This window comes from Penicillium canariense (assembly GCF_028826845.1).
Source record: "Penicillium canariense strain IBT 26290 chromosome Unknown utg000004l_segment0_segment0, whole genome shotgun sequence".
NCBI classification, from domain to species: Eukaryota; Fungi; Ascomycota; class Eurotiomycetes; order Eurotiales; family Aspergillaceae; genus Penicillium; species Penicillium canariense.
In genome coordinates this window covers 2,074,516-2,094,513 of record NW_026622731.1, presented here as the reverse complement: position 1 = coordinate 2,094,513, position 19,998 = coordinate 2,074,516, and the positions used below count along the sequence as shown (strand labels likewise).

At 54.9% G+C, this 19,998-nt stretch overlaps 7 protein-coding genes across 7 annotated transcripts; 4 read left to right on the top strand and 3 right to left on the bottom strand.

Moving 5' to 3' along the window:
- Window positions 1-21: 21 nt before the first annotated feature.
- On the top strand, window positions 22-2,304 carry N7482_007085 (uncharacterized protein; the record flags this gene model as incomplete). Its single annotated transcript, XM_056689210.1, has 1 exon — window positions 22-2,304. The coding sequence occupies one exon, from the start codon at window positions 22-24 to the stop codon at window positions 2,302-2,304; it is 2,283 nt and encodes a 760-aa protein (XP_056541639.1).
- Window positions 2,305-2,727: 423 nt separating this feature from the next.
- Window positions 2,728-3,725, bottom strand: N7482_007084 (PIG-L family deacetylase; the record flags this gene model as incomplete). Its single annotated transcript, XM_056689209.1, has 2 exons — window positions 2,728-3,395; window positions 3,488-3,725. The coding sequence occupies 2 exons, from the start codon at window positions 3,723-3,725 to the stop codon at window positions 2,728-2,730; spliced, it is 906 nt and encodes a 301-aa protein (XP_056541638.1).
- A 5,346-nt stretch (window positions 3,726-9,071) lies between these two features.
- On the top strand, window positions 9,072-10,667 carry N7482_007083 (alpha-arrestin; the record flags this gene model as incomplete). Its single annotated transcript, XM_056689208.1, has 1 exon — window positions 9,072-10,667. The coding sequence occupies one exon, from the start codon at window positions 9,072-9,074 to the stop codon at window positions 10,665-10,667; it is 1,596 nt and encodes a 531-aa protein (XP_056541637.1).
- A 1,296-nt stretch (window positions 10,668-11,963) lies between these two features.
- Window positions 11,964-12,182, top strand: N7482_007082 (uncharacterized protein; the record flags this gene model as incomplete). The annotated part of the gene is made up of 1 exon (XM_056689207.1): window positions 11,964-12,182. One exon carries the CDS (start codon window positions 11,964-11,966, stop codon window positions 12,180-12,182), a length of 219 nt encoding a protein of 72 aa, XP_056541636.1.
- A 2,112-nt stretch (window positions 12,183-14,294) lies between these two features.
- N7482_007081 (FAD-dependent oxidoreductase) lies at window positions 14,295-15,636 on the bottom strand (the record flags this gene model as incomplete). Its single annotated transcript, XM_056689206.1, has 2 exons — window positions 14,295-15,545; window positions 15,601-15,636. The coding sequence occupies 2 exons, from the start codon at window positions 15,634-15,636 to the stop codon at window positions 14,295-14,297; spliced, it is 1,287 nt and encodes a 428-aa protein (XP_056541635.1).
- Window positions 15,637-17,574: 1,938 nt separating this feature from the next.
- On the bottom strand, window positions 17,575-19,113 carry N7482_007080 (integral membrane protein TmpA; the record flags this gene model as incomplete). The annotated part of the gene is made up of 1 exon (XM_056689205.1): window positions 17,575-19,113. One exon carries the CDS (start codon window positions 19,111-19,113, stop codon window positions 17,575-17,577), a length of 1,539 nt encoding a protein of 512 aa, XP_056541634.1.
- A 331-nt stretch (window positions 19,114-19,444) lies between these two features.
- Window positions 19,445-19,848, top strand: N7482_007079 (uncharacterized protein; the record flags this gene model as incomplete). The annotated part of the gene is made up of 2 exons (XM_056689204.1): window positions 19,445-19,720; window positions 19,780-19,848. The coding sequence occupies 2 exons, from the start codon at window positions 19,445-19,447 to the stop codon at window positions 19,846-19,848; spliced, it is 345 nt and encodes a 114-aa protein (XP_056541633.1).
- Between the last annotated feature and the right edge of the window lie 150 nt (window positions 19,849-19,998).

Genomic DNA, 19,998 nt, shown 5'->3' with positions numbered 1-19,998 from the left:
CCCTGGGCCTTTCTCGCACTCATGAGGAGGTCTGTCCTTGCTGGCGAGAGACTGTCCTCTCCCTGGCTACATCCGTCGCGACCTAGAGCATCCGACAAGAATCTCTACAACTCTCCACGACAACGGGCGCCGAATGTCTCCTGCCGCACAAGACCAATCTCTACCGCTAGGTTGTCTCCTCCCCAGCGATTGGGCTCCCTTTGTCGTCAATGGAAGCGCGAGACTTGCTCCGAGGACACTGTGCGCGGGTTCCATAGTGGAAACAAGCACCTCTATGCTGATGTGGCCGGCGCACACGAAGAGGGCCCGGCGGAGGTCATCTTTCCCACATGGGAGTCGCCAGAGCAAGAGAGCGAATATGCGGAGAAGTTCTTTCGTGTCATCGAAGATGGCCAGCCGGATCAAGTGATGGCAGCCATGACCGACCCACGGTCGGCGGGGCTGGTCGGGTCGCTACCCCAGACTGTCTTTGTTGAGGCGCTCCACCGACTCTCTCCCGCCCATTTTGTGGAGCCCTTCCGCGACCTCCACCGTCCCTTGCACGCATGGGCTATTCTCACCAACGGCCTGAGGCGCGTCGAGGAGATTTTCGATGAGTATGTGAAGAACCTATTCACTATCACCCGCTACAGGACAGCGAGTGGCCATGGGCTGCAGTTGGCAGAGTTTACTCACCTGCTCAACTGTGCGCGCGCAATGGGCAATGGCGTCTTCGCGGATCAGGTGTGGGACACTATGAAGGTGATGGACGTGGTTCCAGATACGGTGTGCTATAACCACTACATGGAAACGAAGGTTTGGGATCACTGCTATACCGGAGACGAGGCCTATCGGCTTCGCATGATTCCCAGAAATTACAAGAAACGGCGCAGTGATCCGCCCTCTCGGGGGTGGCAGGGCTATGGGACAGCGCAAAGGAGTGTCCGAAAGTTGGTACTGCGTCTCTTCGACCAGATGCAACAAGAGGGACACCTCGGTGATGAGCGCACCTATATTAACATGATGTTAGCTGCCGCTCGAGTAGGCCATAACTTGGGAATGAAACATGTGCTGAACGAAGTGTGGAACATCAACGTGGATGCGCTCAAAATGGAGCCTGACAACTCGAAGCTACCACCCGCAACGGCCTACGACCCGTGGTCCGCTCTGTATCCGACCGAGAACCTGCTGTTCGCCGTGGCCCATGCCCTGGGAACGAACAACGATATTGCCGGTGCGATACGAACAGTCCAGTTCATCTCATGGTCTTACCAGGTCCCGATTCCCGCGAAGGTCTGGCACGAGCTGTTCGAGCGAGCATACGTGCTCTCGCGAGAGCGATTCTCGCAGAATGAAACGGCCAAAAGCAAGGAGCGGACCGACCAGGCCAACACCATCGGCCGAATCTCCCTGGACCTCGTCCGGTCGGTGTTCGACACCATGACCTCCGAGCCCTACAATGTCACTCCAACAATGCAAAACTGGCGGTTCATGATCAACGTCAGTATTGATAACGGCCGACTGGAGGATTGCAAGGATTATATCCAGGGTGCCTACGACCTCCTGGTCGAAACTCGGGCAAAGGAGGCAGAGGCACGCACCGTCGTGCTGAGGTGTCTGCGTCCAGCCCTCGAAGCCGCAAGAGAGCAAATACGGCAATCCGCCACCACACCAGACCCAGAGTTGTTCCAGTCTCCCATCCTTGCCGAGGCCATTCAAGCCTACGAAATCATCCGACTGCAAGTCTGGCAACAAGTCTACCTTTTCAAACGTGCCTTGTACATCGCCGTCCGAGTCCAGAGCTGGAATGACATCTCCGACAAAGAGTGGCACTATCAGGAACGGCCCAAAATGCTCGAGGAATGGGTGGATTTCATCCCCAGCAAGATCCAGCTTTTCTACGGCGCGGAGACAGGCTTCATCGAAATGAAGGGCGCCAAGGGCTTCGGCAGCCGCTCCTTTCAAGTCGAGTCCAGAACCATCCCCATGAAGCGCCGGTCCGATCAGAAAAAGCTGTTCTGCCCCGAATCCCGTCTAGTTTGGTCCGAGGAAAGCAAATGGGATGACCTACTCGTGAGATACCCGTTCCTAGATAAGACGATCGCCCCAGTGGACCGGCTGTTCGTGTTCCAGTTGCCCCTGTCGGACGAATTCCACCAGGCTGTGAAGAAATTGCGCGATACCTGGACGGAATATCCCGCGGGTCATGACTTGTCGACGGAGAAGAACCCGCACGGGGGGTTCTATGGGCGGCTGGCGGCGCTGGATATGCTCAAACCCAGGCCGCGCAGCTTGTTCCTGCTGGACGACCATTCTTGGGTTTAAAGGTTAGCTTGGGGGGATATGGATCGCTTCTGCTGGGATTGTGCATTCTACCTAGATTATTTCTTGGGTAGTTTGCTGAGAGTTCTGGCGCTCCTTCCTTCCTTCCTTCCTTGATGCCAGCTGGGCATGGCGGTTAGTCGGGATTATTCTATACTGTACACCAGCGGGACCATCAAATAGACTGCATGGTTGGCGAACCTTGTTGAAGGAGCAGACTATATTCATTTAGTAGCTTGACGAAAATACCTTGCTCAGTAGCAAGACTGTGTACAAGAGCCGTATGGTCAGCTCATATCTATCGAATTATTTACAGACATGAGACAGATCGTGTCCCAATTCGCAATCATAGTGAGTGCAGCCAAAGTGTTTGCAACAGCAAAGCGCAGTGAAAGAAAAGAAAAGAAAGTCCACACCTACGCCAGGTTAGACCGTCTCCCGCTTCAAGTCATTCACAGTCATATACCTCCCAATAGTAATCCACCCCCATCGAAACCAGACCATCTGACTCTTATGGCCCATAACCATAGCAGACTGCGCCGTCAACCACTCACCAACAGAGCTAACAAACAACAATCGCGCCGGTCCAGCCTCCGCCCCAGCCCCGCCCTTCTTCGCCCCAAACAAATTCCCCAGGACACCCTGCACCATCGAGAACGGCGCATCCAGCACACCCGCATACTTGCGCAGCATACTCGTCGATGTCAGCGTATACAGCGTCACGGGGCAATTAAAGCCTTCCTTATCCGTCATCAGCGTGCGCAGGAAATGCACCGCGCCGTGGTACAGCGAGCGGTGGTTCGGGTGATTGCTGATGCCGCGTTCGTCGAAGGTGAGGAGGACGTCGATGGTGGCAGTGGGCGCCTTCTTGGGGTTCTTCTTGGCGGTGCCGTTCAGGGTGGCTGCGAGCTCGGGCGTGAAGGCTGAGGCGAGGAGAGAAGTTATCTGGTCCGGGGCCCAGGTGGCGGTCATGCTGTCTGGGAAGCGAGCGGGGTCGTCGACGATGAAGACGTCAGCTTCGTCGCGGACGCCGAGGAGGAGGGCGGATTTCTGGAGCTCTTTTTTGCGGGTTTCGCCGAGGCCGTCGGCGTCGCCTGTTGATGGAACGATGGGTTAGCTTCAATTGCTTTTGCGACGGTTAGGTGGATAGGGCCACGGGCCAAATCCGGGAGCTGGAGGGACGGACCGGTGCTGAAGCAGAGGATTTTCAGGTGGTTCCCAAGCTCGGGCTTGGTGAGGGCTAGCACTGTCGGCGAAAAGAACATCGCCTCGTCATCTGGATGCGCGATCAATAGACAGATGCGCTTGTTGCGGAGTCGTGGAAAGGAGCGGGTAAAGGGTGAGGAGGTCGAGGAGATGGTCCAGAAGACGAAGACGGCGGCGATGGCAACCGCCAGCGCGGTCCAATTGAATGACGGCGACATCGTGGCCGAGGATGGCGAGTCTGGAAAGGCGTCGCTGGATGCAATTTAAAGGTACTGGCGCAGTACCTTCCTGTTCTTGGCCCGCGGTCGCTCACGCGATAGATGCGTGCTGAATGACGTTGGAGAATGTCGTTCCCCGGACTTTTTTATTTTTTATTTCCGCCTGATTTCAAAGGCGGATCAAGGTGCAAGGCGAGAGAGCTGGAGCTCGGAGGATTGTGGATCAAGACATGCGCTTGTTTCGACCCGTGGACACAGCTGGTGGGGTAAACGCAGCGGACATCCCAGTCAACAGGATGCGGCGATGCGGCGATGCGGCGACGCGGACGCGGCCGAGCTTCGGGAGACGCGCAGACGATGAACAATTAGATGGAGATGATTTGGACAAGCATCGGACCCATGGTTCCAAGGTGAAGGAGGGGAGGACAATTCAGTCGGCCATCGTAAAAGAACACGGTGGCCGAAAGCTCGCGGTGCCGGAATAGGGGGAAGCTCAGATGATGATTTCTGTTGCCGGACGATCCCCCGGAGTAAGGGGGGTCACGTGTTAGGGGTCATGCTGGCGGCTCGATGGGCTTAAATTTATGGGTTGCTTTTGCTTCTTATCTATGGACGGCGTGTATATAAGACGGCTATTGGTGCTGGATGGCGGTGCTGTGCTTATCAGGAGGCTAAGGGGTATATCTTGGTGTGCGGGGAGGGGTGTTATCAGGCTGATTTCATGATCTGCGTGCGCCTAATGGCTGACCTGCAGATGGAAGCACTGACCTTGAATACGTTAAATCCAGCGCACGTCTTGGATACCTCGCTGGCGATACTATGCGATCGCGACCAGAAAAGGAGGATATTGTCGGAGTGGGCGGTTTTAGGTGGTCTTCGCGCTTTGCCTGGCGCTGTCTGCTGTACCTGCCTAATTCAGAATATGAAATCATTTTTTGAGCCGCAATTTTGAGCTCAGGTCCTGTCTATATGCTCCGTAGCCTGTTGTTCTTCACATATCAGAATCATTCTGGTCGGACCGCATTGTCAAGGTCGCCAGGGTGATTGGTAATGCACAATGCACTATGGAAACGGTTTGACCTCGACCTGAATACTCGCCCCATGGTCCTGATGCGCTCATTTTTGACGTCAAAATTGTGCAACAATGACTCAATGGCTTACTTGACAGACACACACAACTCAAGTCTGACTCTACATTTCATCATCCATGCACATATAGACTCAATGGTATTTTCAATCTCCAAACGTCCAGTATCGGACCAGCCCGACCGACGTCAAGACAGCTGTCTTGACAGCCAGCCCGACCGTGTAAATAAACAATCCACATCAGCCAGTCCACACGGGACGCCGAAAACTGGATCGACCCGGCCAAGTTCCTCAAAAAGCCTCCCTCAGACCCAGACCCAGACCCTACGAGTTTTCCGACGGGCAAATCCAGCCTAATACGCCATCGGAATCCCCCGAGCCTACAAGAATCTACCACTAGGCGGGCCGCTTCGCCCCATGCCCCCTTTCCGGACTCCCGTTACGTGCTCGCCTACCTTGAGAGCCCGTAGTTCACTAGTACGGAGTACTCCGTACCTACAGAGTATGTGCAACGCGATGAGCTCCGCCTAGCCACTCCCGAATCCCTTATGTACCAGTAAAGCCCGCTCGTTCTGCCACCCCTAGACCGCAAGCGGGAACACAGCGCGTAGACCCATGCCACTGCTGCCACTGGCGGGGCCTTTAAGCATCACGTTGCGTCGGCCCGAGTATAAAGTTTCTAGTGGGTGGGGGCATGGCCGGGAAGCGGCCGCAACAAGGAGGGTCTAACAGAAAATTTCTGCGCGGCGGCTTTGCGGGCGGGACCCGGGAATTTTCCGATCTGGCGAGATTGATGGGAACGGGAGCTAGAAAACTTTGACGGTCGGTGTCCTTTTTGTGATGGGGTGATGGTGCAATGGGAGAGGGTTGGATGTCGTGACGGTGGGAGAGGAACTAGGGGCCCTATTCGCAATTTGACGGTTGATGGTGTATTTTGGAGGTGTATACCTCAGCCATAGCGTGAGACTTGCAGGCTGGCGAGGGTAGTGGCCCGTCAGGAAAGTACATGTCCTTGAGGTTGATTGGGCTGGCCAAGTAATAGCGACTAGCCCAATCACATTGGAACTCCCGATTATAATAAGAGTCCATCACTGAAGTGTTCGTATGTCGCCACGATCCTGATCGGAGCGGTTGAAGATGGACCCGAAAGAGGAAGTTCGCTGGAGCGCCGACGCCTTCGATCTTTCACGGGATGCCACCTCATTTCATTGGCTGGAATCTCCGATCTTCCGTTGGCGAGAGGGAGCAGGGTGTAGTCAGCTAGCTGGCGAGCCCCTGGGATCTGATGTGCACGTCCCCGCGGTAGCCCTACTGAAACGGGATTTGTGGAATCGTGATCATTTGGCTTCTTTCCACGAATACCCTCAATTGGCGACTCTACGCGGGACTGGAGAAGAGGAGGAGCAGGGGGGCTCCATTCGGGAGTTCCGATGGATCGACATCCGAATCCTGCTTAAGCTACGAGGGAGTTATACTCCAAGGCCAGGGCGTGTGCGGTCGGGGACAACTTCAAGAAGGGGTGAACCACGCGGGCGCCGAAGAGTTTCCATATAAGCCTCTGGTAGGGGCCGCCTCCGTTATAGGGCTTCTCCTAGTGCGACTCCCGCTGGCAGCGCGGACATGGCGTGATCAGAACCCCGGTCGCCAGGCGCCTCTCACCACAGCAGTATGGGCCTTCTCCGCGGAGAGGATTGAGTCAATAGTCAAAGCCGTCTACCCGGGTACGCACGAGCCCCAAGCACGATTCTTCAGCATTCCGGTCTGGGCATGAGCATGGACCATAGGCCAGAGTGCCGTGCGCACGCCATGAGATGCAGGCTCGCAGCTGCAGGTCAGAGGTATCTGATACAAAGTGGGTACCGGCCATGCTTTTTTGGACCCATCTCCCGTCGCGACAGGGCGGTGGTGGGCGGTGGTGCGAGGAGAGCAAACTGTTAGGTAATTAGTGCGGGCAAGGGAGTTGATGATTCGCCCGTGGCCGGCGTGAGAGGCACAGAGCAATTCAGGACAGCGCCCGGGCTAAACTAGACATGATGATCGATTCAAGCTCCGCGAGCTATGGTCAACTGTCCCTAATGCACAGCACACACCCCCGACACCGCTGGTTGACGTCGCGCAAACACCTAGGGTGAAAAATTGCGACAGTGCGAATGACCTGCGCCCCGCAAAATGGCGTCGGCGTGCAGTGCGGGGGGGGGTTTGAAGAATTGATGCCAGGCACTAACCCAGAAACGGTGAATCGGCGGTGTTAGTGGTGGTGGTTTGGCGACGAAGCCGGCCGGGAGGGGGGGAAAAAAAAAAAAAAGGGCAGTGGATCAGGGTCTTGGGCTCTGGCACGCGTATATGTTGCCCAAAGCGGATAAGAGCAGAAAAATCTCGGCGCAAAATCTTGAGGATCTGCCACTAGCGGCTGGACCGACCTGTACAGGTATGGTCATCAGCCCTGTCTGGCGGTGTATTGTGACTGAAACAGTTCCCGTCAGCCCCTCGCCCTCTGATGGCGCCACGTGATGGTTCCATGGCGGGCTGGTGTCGCGGCCGCGCCTACTGACTGGTTCGCCGATTCCCACCGCCAGCTGAAAAGCTTCTCCTTTGGAGACGAATATTACGACCTAGTGTGTAGTGTAGTCGACTCGAGAATATCCGGCTGCGATTTCCTCCTCGAGCAACTCGACTCCGTGGATGGTTCCGCATCTGGACTCTGTAGCCTCGCCTCGGGCCCCGGGCATAGTTCTATAGCGGCAGTCGCCAAGCTGACGAGGAGCAGTAGGTGAGCTCCTGTCGACGAGGAGGACTATGGACGACACGACACCCCAAGGCCGAGGCCGGGGTCATGAGCCCCAGGCTCCGATGGTCAGATAGGTCTCCGTGTTTCCTGGGGGAGAGCCAGCATGGGCCGATGAGCTGGAGCTACGGAAACAGAGTGCTGGCAGGGCTCGGACGCCGTCACTTGCAGGTGGCCGATGCAGGTCGGTCGCACCGCTCAGCATCCGGGGTCGAACAGATTGCTGGACGGGGAATACATGTGTCCGGCCACGAGTATGGACTACGCTACTGTACAGATGTGTGTACCATGGTGTGTTTTGTGTAGACCATGTGTAGACCATGTGTTGTCCAACTGCCTCTGACTACGATTCCGATAACTACCAGGTATATACCATAACTACCAGTTCGCATACCCCGCCGTCCCCTTCGGCTACATGCCAGCTGGTCGCATCTCGTCCGACTGCCATCGGCCTGAAGCGACCGTGACTCATGGCGCACGGCCGCTTCTCCGCTGGCCGCACCGTCCACGCCTCCTCCATAAGCTTGGGGGCGTGCATCAGGTGGTCCCCTGTTGGTTGCCCAGATGCAGACTAGATCAGTCGAAAAGTTGGGATGATCGCAAAATGATGCCCGCTCATCCACGTCAAGGATGTGGGGTAGACCGTCTAGGCATCAGGCGATCCTCCTCGAGACGGAAGATTCGAGTTTGTTGGTTCAATTTCCACCGGCACCAGATCCGAGGAGCCGGCGTGCGCATCACAATGAGGAGAGAACGTGGACGGGGACAAGGCCGAGAGGGCGGCACCGTCCAAGGATGACTCTGCCTCGGGAATCGGGTATCATTTCCACGGGTTCGTAGTGTGCAGTGCCTCTCGCTCGTCCCAAGCGTGCACGAGGTCCTGCTTGGAAAGCATGGAAGAATCTAAGAATATCGCAGACGACGTAATCGGCGTGTACGGCGGCGGTACGTGTATGGTAAGGACCCGCTATGACGATATATAGCACGACCCACTTGGATGTGACTCTTGGAATTTGATTTTTCTTTTTCTTTTAATTCTTTTTCCCCCTGTGATTTCCCGTTTCAGACACATTTCTAGATGATGGCCAGACTAGAACGAATGGCTGTCCGGTACCTGGCTGACCGCATGGGACCAAGTGGGAACCAGCTAGAAATTTTTCTTCGGTTCAAGGCTTTTCCACGGATTCGGTGGCTTTTAGGCTCAAGCACATGATCGTGTACAAAGGTTCAAAAGCAGCGCTGCTGCCAATGAACTCGGCGATTCTGTCTACTACTCCCTATACACCTACCCAGTGGATTATGTTCTGGATTGCAAGCTTTACTTCTCAACTCTTCCACTACCGCATTGCTTCCTAAACCGGACAAGCCATTGCTATCGACATCCCACGGCCTCACCAGATCAACAGATCCCTCAACCTTCCTATCAACTCACATCGCCGCCACCTGTGAGACATCAGCAAGGTCACCCCATTACCATGCCGGGCCGTCTGATCCCCAACTTCGTGCGGGGCTCTGGCTCTCTGCACTCGTCGCTCTCGTCGACTCCCATCCACTCCAATTCGTCGTCGACCACCTCTGTCAATGAGATCGCGCATCACGGCCCCAAGAAGCCGCATGGCACCCCGGACCGGGCTCGCTCCCCCGAGCGCCGCTTGTCCTTCTCCATGGACCACTTGATCCACCCCCACCGGGACCACAGCAAGGAGAAGCGCCGGAGCCTGGGACGCCCTGGCCGGTCCAAGGAGCGCCTCAGCAAGGACGAGCTCGTTCAGTCATCCGCCAAGCTCGAGGTCTTGGTCGAGTCTCCTCCTCTGGTCTGCTACGGCAACCCCAACAACTCGACGGGCGCTCTGTTCTCCGGCCGACTGCGTGTGACTATCCCCGAGGCCGGCGAAGTCACCCTCAACCAGTTTGATGTGCGCCTGGTCTCCAAGACGACCACCAAGAAGCCCGTGTCCGGCCACTGCCCGAACTGCGCGACCCGCACGGAGGAGCTCACCCGGTGGAACTTCCTCACCGAGGCTCTGCACCTGAAGGCCGGTGAGCACGACTTCCCCTTCAGCTACCTGTTCCCGGGCCACCTGCCCGCTTCCTGCAATGGCTCCCTGGGCCAGATCGAGTACTTCCTGCTGGCGCATGCCCACAGCACCGCGGGCGAGGAGTTCAACTTGAAGCTGCCCTTGAATGTCCGCCGTGCGCTGATCCCCGGCAACGACAAGTCCTCCATCCGCATTTTCCCTCCCACCAACCTCACAGGCCGCATCGTCCTGCCCTCAGTGGTCCACCCCATTGGCAAGTTCCCGGTGGAGATGACCTTGAGCGGCGTAGTAGACAAGGGCAACGAAACCCAGACGCGCTGGCGCCTGCGCAAGATGATGTGGCGCATTGAGGAGCACCAGAAGATCATCTCCACCGCATGCCAGAAGCACACCCACAAGATCGGCGGTGAGAACAAGGGCGTCCTGCACCAGGAGACCCGCATCATTGGCCACAACGAGGAGAAGAGCGGTTGGAAGACAGATTTCGACACCGCCGGCGGCGAAATCAGCTTGCAGTTCGACGCCAGCATCAACCCGACCACCAACCCTGTGTGCGACATGGAGGCTCCCGGCGGCCTAGAGGTGAAGCACAACCTCGTCATTGAGCTAATCGTAGCGGAGGAGTTCTGCCCGAACCGCAACACCCGTCTCATCACCCCCACCGGCGCCGCCCGCGTCCTGCGCATGCAATTCAACCTCCACGTCACGGAGCGCAGTGGCCTTGGTATCAGTTGGGACGAGGAGATGCCTCCTGTCTACGAGGACGTTCCCGCCAGCCCGCCCGGTTACACCAAGCTGGATGACACTCGCAGTGTCATGGAAGACTACCACGGTTCTCCGCTACCCCTGCCTGACTACGACGAGCTGGAGCGGATGGAGTCTCTCCGTCTGGACAGTGACTCAACCCACTCCTCCGCCAACTCCAGCCGCGGCCGCATGCGCTTCACGGTCGACGACCTAGTCATTACGCACACCCCGCCTTCCTCTGAACCGGCCTCACGCGCCCCGTCGGCCGACTCTTCCCGCCAATAAACCGTTAATGTCACTTCTCCGGCCTCCTCTTCTCATTCCTCGTTCCTCTGCCATGACGTTATGATCTCCACGACCCAAAGAAAGATATCCCAGAGTCACGGACTTGTCACACAGCCTTCTTATCCTATTCGGCCTTCCCATTAAACAATAATAATCACCCGCAGAGATCAATCATACCTCGCGATACGGTGCCTCGGCGTCTCTTTTGCCTTCTCTCTCTTCTCTGATATTCAACTGCGTTAGCCCAATCTCTTAATGGACAGCACGCAAGGCGCTGGCCTAGCCATGAAGGCACTTCCAAAAAAGAAAAAAGCACGAAAGAAAAAAAATGGCGGCTTCATTGCATCTCCTTGGCTCGGACGGACGGGCTTCCATTCCACCTTTGCATTATACCCATCATGTTCTCTTCTATTATGGATGCCCAGTTTTCTTCTCTTTGTCTCTGCTCCCTGGGTTTTCAGGTCCTGGGCTATGAGCTTCAAATCCCCCCTTTGTCCTAAAAACACACTTATCTTCTTCTTGTGGTGGATCACCTTTGTTTACGAATATATTTCTCTATTCGTTATTTTACTTAATACACTGTCTCGAATGGTCCCTCTTCCTATACATCGTAGCTTTGTACACTCGTAACCAAAGCGAGTCCCATATGCAAGTTGTCGGGCTGGATGCACTCCGAGGTTCAGATACGCTCACGGGCAGCGCCAAACGCGCGTCTCCAGTCTCGACCCGTGGTGTTCGATAAAGTACGCCTCTTGCCAATGCAAACCCCGGATTTCCCTTATCTTGTTGATCACCTTATAAGACCCCACCGTGGGTCAACATCGCCGCTGACACTCCGATGAGACCCGCGCAGGGACCGTCGCCGCAGCTTATTTCCACCCAGCTTGCGTACAGCAAATAGGAAGGCCGATCTGGACTACGTATGGCCATACACTCAGAACTCTAACCAAAGCAAGGCCATATAGAAACTGAAGTGTAGGGTGTCCACACTCCCGGCCGGAGCGCCTCGGAGGTCTCCACCCGGCTTCCCGACCATGGTCTCTACCGAACTTAACCACATTTCTGGGGGTAGCCCAAGTGATTATTGGCCATGGGCGCCATTGCACCAGACTTCAAGATAAGGCAGGCATGTCTCATGACCAAGCTAACATGTGGCCCAACAGACTAGTGACATCATCGGACTGGGGTAGACTTTATATAGAAGCTTACCAGCACAAACAAGCTGGATTCAACCAAGGAATTCAGACCATCTGGAAAATAACAACTTCTCGAAAACACACGATCTGATCAACAGTTATGTCGAACTTCCTCCGTCGGGCCTCCGACGCCTTGCACCATCCGCGCAAGGGGTCTCAAGACGAGCCCGTCAATCCGGATTCGGCCAACCCTCCTACGGCAGAGACGCAGGCGCCACAAGACGCACAAGAGCCCCTAGGGCCTAATGCCGCGCCCGAGTTTCAGCGCGAATCCCAGCCCGAGGACAAAGACAAAGCCGGTTCGTCTTTTCTCTCCTGATGGAACATGGAACATGATCCTATAAAGATGGAGATTCGCTAAGAGATTCTGGTTCAATATAGGGAACACCTCCTCCCGCCACCACTGGGGCTTCTTTCGACGTTCAAGCGAGGACGATCGCGATAAGCACTGATTCAACAGGTCAAGAACCGGAAGGGCAGGGCAGCTGCGAAGAAGTATTGACCATGCGCGACGGTCGAGCCCAGGGGCCGAGCACTGGGTTCGAGGGGGTTGGCAGTGATGAAGATATTGTTCTGCTGTTTTGAGGGTATGGAGCTCGGAGGCAGTGCTGTCCATTTATTGATATTGTATATTCCATGAATTAGTTTAGTTTTGATCTGTCTTGTAATCAAAATTCCGCCTCACCACCACACTGTTGTACAGTCGCGTCGTGATAATGGCTCATACAATCGTAGCCCAGCAATCATCGAATCTTTCACTTTCACCCTTCATGCTGTTTCCACTTCGAGATTCGCAACCACGAGAACAAAGCTGTCCCCACTGCAACCCTGACCACACTGAACAGCTCTCCTTTCCAGTAAATAGTTTTTTTTCCCCAAATTCAACAACGCTCCCACGATGGGCTTGCCGATAAGGAGCCCAGTCCCGCAAAGGTAAGGCACATTCACCGGCGCGTACGCAAGATGCTCACGTTAGGCGCGAGCTGGGCGAGGTCGCAGGCTGGGATACGATAGCCCCGAGGCAAATCCGTACAAAATTGCGAAGACAATAATTCCCGCCTCGTTCTATCTACGCAAACGTGAGAATGGCTGCAACGAAGCTTATCGCCCAATCGTGTTCGGAGACCCGATGCTATCGGCAAGAAGTCCTGGAGTGATACGTCTAAAGACCGACGTGCCCTTTAAAATGGCAATGATATAGAATGGGAAGTTACTGTCCGAGTGCAGCGAGGTAGTGAAAGAGGGAGGGAGGTAGAAGAACAGAAAATATAAGCCGACAAAGAAGCAGAACAGATCAGCGGAAAAGATCAGGAAGGGAGCTTCGTTGAAAGCAGATACGTCAAACATAGATTGACATTGCTTGCGTGGTGGGAGGCGTGTTCTCATCACCGCCATGGAGACTATGAGCCCGTCTAGGCCTACGAAGGCGATAATATTAGATGGTGGAACATGATGGGATAGATCACGGATCCTGCGCACACTATTAGCCTCGATAGTACCCCGAATCCTTCGTAGTAACTCTCCAATACTACCACCCGAAGCAGTGATACCTGTTGCCAGCGCCCGCCGTGATGCAAAATAGGTGGCCACGACAGCAATGCTAGGCAGAAACAGGAATCCACAACCAGTTCCCACCGCAAGACCATGTGTCAGAAGATCCTGGTAGTACTCCGTTGCCAACGAATTTATCATCAGACCAAACACCACCAAGAAGGTGCCCACCGCAAGGAGCTGTTTGAGATAACCCGTGTGGAAAATGGGACCCACGATGATACCCGCCAGGAAGAGCAGAAGCCCATGGACCGTGCTGATCCATGATATTGAGGATACGGAGTAGTTGGGTAGTATGGTGTCTCCGTAGTAGCTTTGGAAAACGCCGGTGTTAACCACCGCCCTGGAGTGTTCTATTAGGTTTGGCTCGAAGAGGGATGTAGGGGTGTGGCTCGCCAGCAAGTGAAGAATAGGAAGAATGCGCCTGCTACCTGGAGCCAGGCAGTGAGTCGTCCATTTGAAGGTGGAGAGGGTGTCGTGGGTTCTTTGGGAATCTGTTTGTCTGTCTTGGATGCATCAAACTCAAGAATTGGCCACGGTGTGGGTAAATTTCCCAACTTATCCTCTTTCTCGGTATACAGAGACATTTGCTGATAACATGGAAACGAGGAGTTCACTGAAACAAGTATTGGACTAAGAATGATCGACTTGGCTTTCGCTGCTAAGGATTCTTTGAGAGGGTCTTCATACCCCCAGCGCCTCTTCACTGACACGGAACTTAAAGCCTTACATGGCTTGCTATAGCTTCGTAATCGGCAACTTCCAGAGCACACCTTATAACATATGTAGATACAAAGATTCATAGAGCCCATTATATGTACTGATACAATGATGCAAAACACCTGAAACCCATGCCCATTGGAAAAAAAAAAAAGATTATTTATGCCAGCTCAACGGCATCAATGTCGTAAACCAGATGGGCCTGCCGCAGCCCCGTCTTCTCCATCCCCAAAGCCCAAGCCAGACACATCCCCACTGAGACTTTGAGTTCCTTGAACCACAAGCCCCATGCGCTGCTCTTTCTCCGCACTTCGGCATTCTGAGCAGCCAACTTGAAGATCTCGTTGACACGAGGTCGGCGAATATGATCGTATTTGTCGAAAACCTCGTCAAGCGATCGCTTATGATCTTCCAGTAAGCGAGAAAGCAAAAAGACATCTTCAAGGCCCATTGAAACTCCCTGTCCAGCATGTGGGGACATCGCATGAGCCGCATCTCCGACCAAAACACACCGGCCTTTGGACCAGATCCCACCGAGTGGTAGTCTGTAAACAGGGTAGAACTTCACGACAGAGATATTGTTGACAATTTCTCTCAAGGCGGTACCCCATTCACCGCGAGCATTCTCCAGACTGCGCAGCAGCGTGGACTTGAAACCGTCCACTTCTTCCTTGCGGTGCACTTCCCAGCCGTCGCGGCCGCCTCCAGATTCTGGGAGCGCTGCCTCCTTCGAGAAGAAGCAGAACAGCTCGCCCTTGTTGGCCGTACACGGATTCACAGCAAGCATTCCATCTTCTGTCAGCGTCACGTCTAGACCAGTGACCTGGTCTGTCGTCGTGGGTGATAGCGCGCTGGTGGGAATGAGGGATCCAAGACCCGACATGCCCGAGTACTCCAGGGTCTTCTCCGGATCGACATAGGTACGTCGCACGAACGAGTGGATGCCATCGCATCCAATCAACATATCAGCGGTATCGGTCGACCCATCCTCAAACACGACCTTGACACTCAGATCGCTCTCCTCAATAGTTGTCAGTCGCGTATTGAAATGGATTGGGATATTCATCTGCTGCACCGCCTCGAGCAAGACATCCACCAAGTCTGTGCGCTTGATGCGCAGGTACCCGAACCCGGTCTTCTCACGTGCCCACCCGACATAGTCCTGCTGGGCAACGATGTTCCCCTGCAGAGAATGCAGGGTCATGTTGGAGCTGCTGAAGCCGCGGGCCACTGCTTTTTCGTAAACACCCAGGCGGTGTAGGAGGCGTAGACCGTTGGGCAGGATGCCGATAGCTCCGCCCAGAGTGGTGGGCTCGGACCGCAGCTCATAAAGTGTGACTTCGATGTCTGTTTGCTGATGCAGACGCAGGGCGGCTGCAAGGCCCGTGGGGCCGGCGCCGATGATGATTGCCTTGGAAAGATTAGCCTTACTGTAAGCGTCGGAAGGGAGTCGGGGAAAGCTGTACCTTTCGTTTTTCGGTCATTTTGGATATCATCTGCATTGAGTATTTAGTGCTTTGTATCTGGTCTTGACGATTTGAAGAAGCGAAGTGAGCCTTTGATATACTCCTCAGTTGTCATCCTCGCTCCATGGGGTACTAACCCCATTAGGTATAGCCGTCCGCGGAGTCCGCGGAGAGAAGGCGAACAGTGTGGCGCAGGCTCGAGATGAAAGGGGTCATTTTCGGATGGCCTGGCAATTTTGTTTATGAACCAAAATACCAGAGATTATGGCCGAAGTTGGAGTGGAAGGCCGAGTCAGCCAATAGTAATCCGGGATAGGCTGGAACTTTTGTTTCGGAAAATATATCGTGGGCACGGGCTCACGGGCACAAATCAGCGGTAAGACTTGCAAACCAGACGACCCTCCTCATGCAGCTCGAGTCGGCTCAGCTGAACATCAACATAGGAAATCATAGGCTGAAGGGCTTCTAACATTCGGATCAAAGCGACCAAAAGAACATTCCTGAGAGAGAATTAATATACTCCTGTTTGGTCGGAAGGTGTACAAAAGCATCTTGTTTCGCATTCCAAAACCCTCCGGTAGCGCACGGTTAGTCGATATTGAACTGGCCAACGAGCCAGGAGGATCTTAGAGCTTGTAGTGCATTTTTAATTTTTTTGCTCTATCTGTATCCATAAGGTTGCGTTCTGAATCTTTTCGCTGGGCAGTACGGGGTATAGACCGAGACAATCGAGCAGTCTAGACAGGTATATGACAGCCACCGCCACAGGCATCATCCACTTCGGGCAGGAGTAGGATGACACGAAAGCCACCTGGAGCACGAGCGGCCCGTGCAAGGTCAGGGCTGAAGCGTAGAGAATACCTAGAAGCTAAAGATACGGTGTGGGTATTCCTGTAAGCTGACAGGATCTCGTTGCTTGTTTCAAAGGAATCGAGCTTCCGCCAGCCAAAGCCTCGGCGCGTGTCTGCCATGTTTTACAAAACCGCTCCTCAGCTAACCATTCTTGCTAACCGCTCTCGTCTTCCACTCCCTCAGGCAAGATAATTGTCAGTCCATTTACCGACCATGTACATGCAGTTGAGCTAGGGCCTCCGGTAGATGTTGTACACCCGTACTGCCTCTGCCATTCACCGCATCTCCTAGCGAATTGGTAGTCAGTCACCAGCTGGCAGCGGAATCGCCAGCTCGCGAGTGATCGACTTACATTCTTGATTTATCCGGCGCCTGCCTGCATCCCATTGGCGCAGCGAGCTTGCCGCAAGGCTGCACCTTACTGTAATGAAGGACCGAGGACAGTCCACGTAATGAGATTGCAAAATTTGGAAGCAGGAAATTAATCAAAACGGCAGAAATCAAATTTGACAAATTACTGTGGGCTCCGTGTGCTCAGTCCCCTGCTCTCAAGCTTCTCGAAGATATACACCTCGGCTTGGCAAGCCGCCGCTAACTTCGGGGCCCGCGCCGCATCGCCAATCAGCGCGCATTCCACATACAGTGGAGCCGGGAGATTTGGAATTCAAAGACGTCCACCACACGTATCACGCATAAAGTTTGCGGGACTTACGGAGTAGGCCTGTTCCATTGTTTGCATAGGTTGCCTAGCCCCAGCGCACTTGGGGCCCCAGCACCCCCTGGGCACAGATTCCAAATCTTTCCCCAGAGAAAAAAACCCTGGATACGGAGGCCCCAAATCCTTCCACCACACGCCTCCCAGTCTTGACGAATCGAAAATGTGACCATGGCAGACACAATTCTCGAATGAGAGCCGCCGGACAGTACCCAGACAATGGTATCAAAATAACAAAAAACAGAAAATAAAAAACAAAAAACAAACAAGTACCGGAAAACGCCTGGAAAGCCCACGGGGGAGGGATATATAGCTGACAGAAATCCAAATATAGCCACAACGTCCAAGACCAAAGAAAAAAGAATCACCACCCAAAATATGTGCTATAACGCAAGAAGACAAACGGCTCACGAATCGAAAATCGGACCGAATGCTGGGACCCCGCGCGCTTCGAGTTCATACACGATTTGGCGCGTCAGCACAGGGTTACTGATCACGCACACCGCTTCGGCTCCAAACTCTGGGATCAGTCGCTGCACAATGGGAACCATGTTCACTCGTCCTGAGTGGTCGGTATCCATGATGACTGGGTTAGCGTCCATCCGGTGGACAAGGTCCATCACCTCCTGACCATATGTTTTGAGCGGAGCGCGAGTCTGCCAGAGAACTCGCAACTCAGGGCGGCTGTCATCGCCCAGGAACGACAGGCAGGGGCCAATGCCAGAGCCCGTGGTTACCACGATCACTCGCTTGAAGACCCGCATGGAATATGCGAAGCCATAGATGAGCACTCCGCGCTTCCAGAAATGGGTGGGCGGGTTCTTGATGGTGTCGGCAGTCCAGTCGCCCGCCTTGGACACCAGGCAGGAGAAGCTCGGCCTTCCGCGCGAACCCCCGGGGGTGGGATCCGGGAAGGTTGCGAATCCATGCCAGTCGCGCAGAGGGTGCTTCGCCAGCTGGATGCCTTTGCCAAAAGTGGTGACGGCATGGTCAAAGTGCAGCCGCACCGCGTGAGTGGACAGGACCTCGGCCCGCACGGGGACCCTGCGCAGCATCAACCATGGCTGAACGATGGCCAGCACCGTCAAAACTAAACACCAAAATGCAGGCAGGGTGACAAGGAACCGACCCAGCGGCTGGCCCTGCGCCTGGCTAATTTCATGAGCAAACACCAACAATAAGGCAACGAACATGGCCACGACTAGCCACCCCGAGAAACGGTGGGTGAGTTCAAAATAATCATGCCGCTTCATGCGGAACGTCGGGTGAGCCACAACAATAATGGCCAGCAACAGCACGAGGATGATGTAAGCTAGGGCTACCGGGGCTGCTGAAAAGCCAACGGTTTCTGCTGCGCTAGCCGGAGGTGACGTCCAATACTGGCGCGACATCAGGCCAACAAACCCGATGTACCAGACTAAGGCGGCGACGCCACAGCCGCTATGTACGCCTCCATAGTGGTAGACCTTGGAGGCGAAGCGGCGCAAAGCAAACGGCGCAGATCTCGGGACTGACAGAACAATCCGAAAGATGCTGTTGACCACGAGTGGCTGCCGGGCCAACCCACATGCAAGTAAATTGGCAGCTGTGGCATTGACCAAGGGAAGAAGCTTTTGGTCCGAGAGCATGATCCAAATGAAAACGCCAGCATTTGCGCAGACGACCAATGTGAAGAGGCGTCGATAAAGAGTGAAGATGGTGTATCGCAGGAAGGCAAAACGTCTGGGCTCAGCATGCACAGTCTGCGCCTCGAGGTCCAATGTTTGACGAGAGCCTGAGTCGACCGATCCCATCTCCTGGGAGAGGACCTTCTCGACGATGGGGTTGTGGTCGCCATCGGTGAGAGTCACCTCACTGGGGCTTCGGGATGTGGTCACCATCTTGGTCACGGCAGGCATGGGAGCAGTGATCGGGGCCGTGATGGGGGTTTTCTCCGAAACCGACATGGTTGAATGTGCTGCAAGCATGCAGGAATGGGTTCAAAAGATGACTGAAAGAAAACTGCGAGGAGTTTGCAACTTGACCAGGGTGCTGCCTCATGGGAAGACCACGGGCCGCCAGCATGTGGTTTTTGAATAACGGACAACGAATGGAACAAGAGAGGGAGGGTGAGATCTGGCCCGCTCTCAGGGTGTGAGTGCCCAGGGCACTGCAGAGTGGATAGTGAATAGTGGAGTGCTGTCCAGCCGTGACGTCCCCGCTGATGGGCTGATGAGTTGACGATGGGCGATACTTCCCGTGCCGGACACTTTGGCGCTTTCACCAACTTGCCAATGAATGATGCACGTCGTCCTCGGTGGTCCCGCCGTCTTTCTTATCCCGCCGGGGATCATCCTCTTTGCTTCACTCCCCCTCTCGCCTCGTCGCATTCTACAGTCCATCCCTATCAATACCGGCCAGATGCGGAAAACACAGAGCTTGGCCACGGCGATCTTCCCCATCACGAGGTTTCGCAAATGTCTCGTCTTGTTTTTCCCTTGCGGAAGCTCCTCCTGGCTTCCAAAGTTCACGGTGGATGACACCATTACGCCGGCCCAGAATCCCCGTCGACTAGTGGGGATGCGCTATTGCCAATGAGCACGCATGCTGGACCTCCTCGACTGATCTTTCAGCGCGCCCAGGACGACCGGACGAAAGGGCTGACGTCCGGATGGGGTCATAATGAGACCTGCCGTGTCTAAGATAGCGTCGGGCGTGGACACTATCGCGGAGCACGGGATGGACCGGAATGGGCAACCATGTCAACGAGGGCCCATCGTTCGCCCAACGAGATGTAACCCAATCACGACTCTCTCTCGAAGAGATCGACGACCGAGGCCAGGTCTCAACGG